At 45.3% G+C, this 6,717-nt stretch overlaps 1 protein-coding gene across 1 annotated transcript; it reads right to left on the bottom strand.

Annotated features, from left to right (window-relative positions):
* Nucleotides 1-871: 871 nt before the first annotated feature.
* Nucleotides 872-6,416, bottom strand: LOC8025877 (iroquois-class homeodomain protein IRX-1). The gene is made up of 4 exons (XM_029980071.4): nt 6,264-6,416; nt 3,268-3,445; nt 1,777-2,043; nt 872-1,191 (listed from the first exon to the last, which is right to left on the bottom strand). Exons 1-4 carry the CDS (start codon nt 6,414-6,416, stop codon nt 872-874), a joined length of 918 nt encoding a protein of 305 aa, XP_029835931.4.
* Between the last annotated feature and the right edge of the window lie 301 nt (nt 6,417-6,717).

Here is a 6,717-nt window from a genome sequence, read left to right as displayed (position 1 = left end):
CTTAAAAGTACCGTCTGGGCTGCGGCAACTGAGCGCGACTTTTCCACCGTTCTTAGTACCGTGCACAGCGCGGACTGTATTTCTAGGTCTAAACAGCGACTGGCGCCTTCGAGTGCTTTGCGGGGAACTTAAAAAAAGCCTCAGATTTTTTAAACCACGGTGACACTGTTCATACATTGTACAAAGAGACACGGAGTTTCTCTGAAGGTGTGGTGCTGGAATGAAAGGCGAACGCGGCTTAGGCATCTTTGAAACATATTTGTTTCATACACGCTTCAAAGATGTTCTCAGACAGTTTTTGTATCACCAATGTACTTATGCGTTATACGCTATACGAAAAATGAAAGACGTTTAAAATTCCCTGTAGTGCCGAATTCGAGCGCAGCTCTTGAGCGGGAGAAGGAGAGGGTACGGAGAGCAGGGTATACCCTTCCTTCTCCTCCTCCTTCATCTCCCCTCCTCCTTCCTCCTCCTCTCATTCTTCTCCCCCTTCCTCCCTCCCTCGTGATGTCACTCGTGACCCTAGTGACCTTCGTGACGTCACTCGTGACGTCACTTGTGACCCTGGTGACGTCACACGTGACGTCATTATGGGAATTAAACGTCTCATCATGCAACGCGCGGTTAAGGCAAAGCCGATGCCGACGCCGCTGAAGCCGAAAACGGCCGCCTAAAGCTGCGTTTTAAAAGAAACACACCTCGGACAGTGTTTGCAGACGATCTTTTCCATGATGTACCACCAGTGTGACCGTGAGTTTAGAGTGTACGTAATTTCCTACATTTTGTCGAGCGTCCGTCCGGAACCTTCCGAGGAAATCCCCGCTACGTTTTCCGCTGCCTCGAAAGAAGCGTGCACCAGTTCAAGAAGCTGTTACGCACAAACATCCGCGAAGACGCGTGGATTGCCGCCGAAGGGAACCTCACCGTCTGCTGGAGGACGACGTTCCTTGACAGCTTCTGGTTTGCGCCTGTCCCTCTGGCTGTCTCGAGGCGCCCTGTTGGTGCTCTTTGGCTGGCGGTCGACCTCCTTCCCGCGAAACCTGCCCTCCCCATCCACCTCCTCTTCTTCTTCTTGGCCCAAGTCGGCACCAATGTAGCGGAGCAGCATGGTCGTCTTGTACTTCTTGTACGGTCGCCGAGACTCGTCGGCGTCCGAGGACCGCCGACGGATGCCAGTGACGGTGGGGAGACCTGGCACGGGTGCAGTGTCTATGATTCATCGATGACCAAGGAATGTAGGGGCAAGCATAACAAGAACACACATGGCGTGAAAGACAAGGACGGGTGAAAGGTAGCGCCTATCTTTTGCGCTTCGTCCACATGAATTCTTGGTCGTCGTGCTAATCGTGTTCGTGCTGTTGTTACATAAAACCACTCAATAAACCACGCGTGAAAAATTGGCACTCTGCTTACTTCTTTTTTTTAGTCACTATTTTGTATTTAGTGTAGAGCGGGCGTAAACGGCGATCATTACGACTCGAACGTTCGACCTTTTGAATTTTAGACACGGTAACAAACAAGAAGGCTTGTGTTCTTGTTCGACTCCGGCTGGCTTGGCCCAGAGGCCAGGCCAGCCGGAGTCGAACACTGCGCGTGCGCAAAAACCAAATTTGCCCGGACATCTCATTATCGCTTAGCAGCCAATCTGATTACGGCATTAACCGACAAGAAAAGCCCAAGAACCAATCAGAATGCGAGAAGCGCGAACACAATGAGTTGCAACCTGCGATCGTTCGGTTGTCTGTGAGTGCATAGAGACGAGAGAGTCGCAAGTACCGCAAGACGTGTCCGGCGTCGGCGTCGCCGTCGTCGTCGACGATTCGTCCGTGGCCGAGTCAGAGTCGTATGCCAGGCGCGCTCGCTTGTTGTTCGACTCCGGCTGGCCTGGCCTCTCGTCCTGGGGGTGCCCTCGCTTGAGCGGTGCAGGTTTGTTTTTGGGAAGCTGGCGGTCCGACGTCGCTTCCGCCCACGGTTCCACCGCCGCGGACGAGTAGCTGTGCTCGCACAGGTCCGATCTGGAGTTTGGGCAGCGGTTCAGCGGAGCTGGCGGGAAAAAAAAACGGAGTTTCTCGCGTTATTTATTACATATACGCATCGCATGTTCGCAAACAAGTGCCCTCCTTCTAGACTCATAGGTTTCGCCAGTATTCTTAAATATGTTTTGATTCCAAACTTCCTGAAAAGCTGAAAGCTACAAACATGAGGAAATCTGTGCCATTCCGCATATTTTAGACAACCGACGAGTAAATACTACTTACCCCAGCAAGCTTACATAACAAAATCTGTTTTGCTTTTTCTTTTTTTTTTTTCAGGTCGAAATTATTTGGAATGTTTTACTCAATTTTCTTTTTCTTTTTTTTTTTTTGCAGCGCCGAATGACGTGACTCTGCATGTCTTAGTTAGAAAATGACAGGTAGTAACATCCTAGCATATCTTGACAAGCGGTGAAAGAATTGACCCAAGTAAGCCTATCAGCGCATCGGTGGGAGCCACGTGACGAAGAACCGCCGGATTGAGAGCCGCTATTGGCTAGGAGATAGAACTGAAAAAGTCCTTTGTCAAGCTTTTTTTTTTTACAGTGTTTGATGTCTACTCAACACAAGGCCTGTGGTCTGGATTATTTATGCCGTCTTTCTCCATCGAGCACGGGATATAAATTTGGCATTACTGCTGCGTTAGTGTACGGCTTGTAAGAGCCTCGGCCGAACGCTGATTCAGCGTTCGGTTACGTCAGCCGAGCGCCGCTTCAGAACGACAAACAAATAATTCGCGTCGTCCGTGTCACCACGAATACAGTTCTTAACCTAGCCACTACACTCTAAGAAAAGCCCGTGAGTGTACTTTCCCGCACAACACTTGGAGAGCCAATCACCCCAAGTTAGGGAGGCAGCTCAGCGAATGACGATGCCGAAACATATGTTTAGACCAAAAAATGCAGACTGAGTTGTGACATTAAGCAATGCAAGCGTGACGTTTTGCATTGCTTAATGTCACAATTCAGACTGCGTTTTTTGGTCTAAACATATGTTTCGGCATCGTCATTCGCTGAGCTGCCTCCGTAAGTTGCGCTGATTGGCTCTCCGAGTGTTGTGCGGGAAAGTACACGCACAGATTTTTTTAGAGTGTAGGGGCGCGACGATCGTATCTGGTCAATAAATAATTCATGTTGTTCGCGTTCCCATGAATTTAGTTCCCAACCTAGGCGCTAGGGGCGGGACGGTCGGATCTGCTCTCTAGTAGAACAAGAGGGGGTAGAGAGAGAGGAACCTGGTTGTCGGTTGTCCCGGCCATTGTCGTCCGCGAAGTCCTCATCATTGTTGCGCGAGTCGCACTCGCTGTCCCAGATGCTGTCGTCCGAACTGATGCTCAACGGCTCCGAGTTGCCTGAGATGAAGTTGTTGTATCGCCGAATCCGATCCCCCCAATTCATGCCCGGCAAGAACACCTGAAAAAATACGTTTAAAGGTACACGTGAGTACAAAACAAAAACAAGACACATTTCTACGCACCGCACGAGCAGCACAAAAACAAACAAGTGCAGCAACGCGGCACCAAGCTTACCAAACGTTGTTAAAATAAAACATCTGATATAAAGATTACCTCCATGCCTGGAAATGAGAGCGTACAATATCTTGTTTTGCAAGACGATTTCCAAACCCACATGCCCTTGTTTTTAGCTTTAAATAAAGTTGTTCACCTCCTCCTTCTCCTCCTCCAACGCACACAGCCTAAATAAAACATAATTACACAGTCAGCTAACTATTAATGTACAGTTGCTAAGCACTTTTCAAATGAGTCGGGGTCATTCTCCCGAAAGTAAAACATTAATATGACTGTCAAGGGACTTTCAAACGTCTTGATTCCATCATTCTTAAAATATAGTTTCAGGCTGTTCTAAAAACAAATATTTTCAAGTTCTCATGATTAACACTATTTTAGACAAAAAAAAAATTTAGATTGTGTCCTATGTGTAATTTCAGCGTTTGCTTGCATCTGCTAACTACCAGGCGTTAACTTTTGTTACAGCGAGGTGAACTTTTATAAGTTTGATTTAATAAAATTGTAAACCTACGTAAGCTCCAACTTATGATATGATCTCACCGTGTAGTGTTACTAAAGTATTTATATTTTTTATGAATTTTAAAAATAAACAAGTGTGACTGCCCTCAACGTCAGCGGCATAACGAAAGATATGCAAATTTATTTAAACACGTCTGACAACCACATTCAATTTGTAAGTATGCAGACTGTTTAACACGTTTTCGGGGGAGCCTTACAACAAGAGACATTCACATTGGGCTAAAACCTGTAATTTACATTACCTTATGAATACATTTAAATGAATGCATACCTCTTTGATGTGTCAGTGGTGTAACGGACTTTTTATAAGCTATTTTTCATAACATCTCGATGAGAAATGACTTGCAGTGGCAAAACAGACATACGTTCCTGTGGTGTTAAAAATATTGAATTCAAAGTGTGACTTTGTTGTTGTTGTTGTTGTTGTTTTTAATTAATTTGCCCGATTTGTCGGTCGCGTAACTGTCTGTCAATACCCGTATTCGTTAAACGGTCAGTCGAATAACGACCAGTTGTGTCGTGAGTAAATCGCAGCATGGGTCAGTAGCATCAAATAGAAAAAAAAAGGCGTATCTACCATTGGCCAATTAAATTTTTAATGGCAGGCACGAAATGCAAGGTTCAATACCCTCCATGCCGCCTGCATCTACCCCGAAAAAATATGAGTGCTTCGGTACGCGGAAAGTATTTTGACTGTGTACGTTTTGCGTGATAAATCTATATTTTGGTGTGTGTAAAAATACTACACTGATCATCAAAAGTTGGACATGCTTCGAAATAAATATTATTGTGCTTCAATATCAGTTTAATTTGGACCATTAGGAGCACTTCAAGAAGCTTTTACAAAAGAAGCAGCCCTCACAAGAACATTTTCTAATCTAGACACAAAATTTGAGTTAATACGTTTTAAGTATGTTATTGCAAATATTAATATTGCAAAATTAAAACAAAATACAGTCTGATAAGCACAAAAAAGTCGTAAAATAGCATGTATCATCATGCATGCCTGTATATATTCATCACATAATCATGTTCACTAGACGCGGCACCACGGGCCTCCATAGAAAGGGCCGCTGCCTTTCCGCGGTACCGGGGCTCTCCAGAGCCAAATAAGTAAAGACTAAAGACTAGAGACTAAAGCTGTCGCTCTTTCCATTTTGAGTAGGTTCTACAATGTATGTCGTTAACGATATAAATAAACATTTAAGAGCTCGAATAGTAAAATGAAGTCAGTGTCGCCAAATTAACTTTTCATGAACCTAAATGTTTAATCTTCGGGTGAATGACCCCTTATACATTGTCACTATTTGCTATTTCTGTTGGTGTCAGCATTTGTGTGGATGAGGCCTTCCGCTGAACTTTTGTTTGCACCGTAACACTATCCCAACCACCGTCCCCTATCCAGGGATTTTGCGGCTCAACGTTCACCCAGTCTAAATATCCAACGGGACGAAATATCCAACGGTGGACGTTTGCTCAAATGATATTGCATCTCGGATGGATAGTCCGTCTCAGTGAACATTCCGACTCGATGGGATCATCCGTTTCGCTGGACATTCAGAAATACTTATTTTGCAGCTTATTGGATATTCAGACGCCTTAGATGATCAGGATCGTTGAAAAATATTTTCTGTATATTCCTTGATTCTACAGAATATACTGGATAGTGAATATTCAGTGTCATTGGGCATTATATTTCTCGTACGGATCTTCCGTCTTTGAGGACATTTTGATTCACTGAAACATCCAGACTAGAAAAAAATCATTCGTTTTCCTTGGACGTTCAAGCATTCTCCTGTGTCACCTGCTTGTTCCAATATTTAACGTAGTTGGCCATGTAAATAAAATATTGAGACTCACCGCACACTAGGAATTCAATTAATCTTCCGTCTAGGTACTCACTGAGTATCGCTGAACATGTCTCAATCAAATGTCCAGTCTCGTTGGACATTCCGAGATTCCTCTCGTGTCATTACTAATTGAATATCCAAGCTTTTTGGGCACATAATTGGATATTGAGACTACCAAGACATTTCGAATTAAATAAATCTTTCGTTGCGGTAGGCAGCACGAGTTTACACTTCTACATGCTCGGCTAGATCTTCCGTTCCTTTGGACGTTCCGACATTCCTCTCATGTCAACTATCGAACATGCAACCTCTTTGGATTCCGCAGATGCTCACGGTGTTCTTCAGCCTCCTCCGGGCGTTGGCGAACCAGTTGGAGACCTGCTCCAGGGTCATGTGCGAGCCCAGGGCCAAAGCCAGCTTTTCGGCCTTGCTCGGGTATGGCTTGTCCCGATGTCGGATAAGCCACTTTTTGAGCGGACGCGCCATGCTCTGCAGCACGTGGCGCTTCTTGCGAGGGCGCTCCTGTAGGCGACACCTGGGCTCAATGAAAAAGCGGGACCATTGTAATTTTCTCCGACATTTTGTCGTTAAGTTATGTAGGGCATGTATGAACAATGAATACCCCCGGTGCTTCCTTTCAACCATCAAACTCGTAGATCTCGGAGGACAACACGTCAATGTCAGAATCTGAGCATTTGATACGCAAACAAACAGAACAAACAAATCGCCTAGCGTGTAGGTGCGCAGGTACCAACCCCTTGAGGCCGTTCCAAGAGGCAAAACTACA

The sequence above is a fragment of the Ixodes scapularis genome, unplaced genomic scaffold, assembly GCF_016920785.2.
Source record: "Ixodes scapularis isolate PalLabHiFi unplaced genomic scaffold, ASM1692078v2 PGA_scaffold11__112_contigs__length_91849675, whole genome shotgun sequence".
NCBI lineage: Eukaryota > Metazoa > Arthropoda > Arachnida > Ixodida > Ixodidae > Ixodes > Ixodes scapularis.
The sequence above is the reverse complement of the archived record's forward strand: the minus strand, read 5'-3'. Positions and strand labels throughout refer to the sequence as shown.

Bases quoted from the DNA above. Each gene is read 5' to 3' on its own strand.
- LOC8025877 (XM_029980071.4), bottom strand. From the start codon at position 6,416: ATGGCGCGTCCGCTCAAAAAGTGGCTTATCCGACATCGGGACAAGCCA. The intron at 2,044-3,267 runs GTTCCTCTCTCT...TTTTCCCGCCAG, and splicing joins CCGGGACAACCGACAACCAG to CTCCGCTGAACCGCTGCCCA. The intron at 1,192-1,776 runs GTACTTGCGACT...CACCCGTGCCAG, and splicing joins GACGCCGGACACGTCTTGCG to GTCTCCCCACCGTCACTGGC.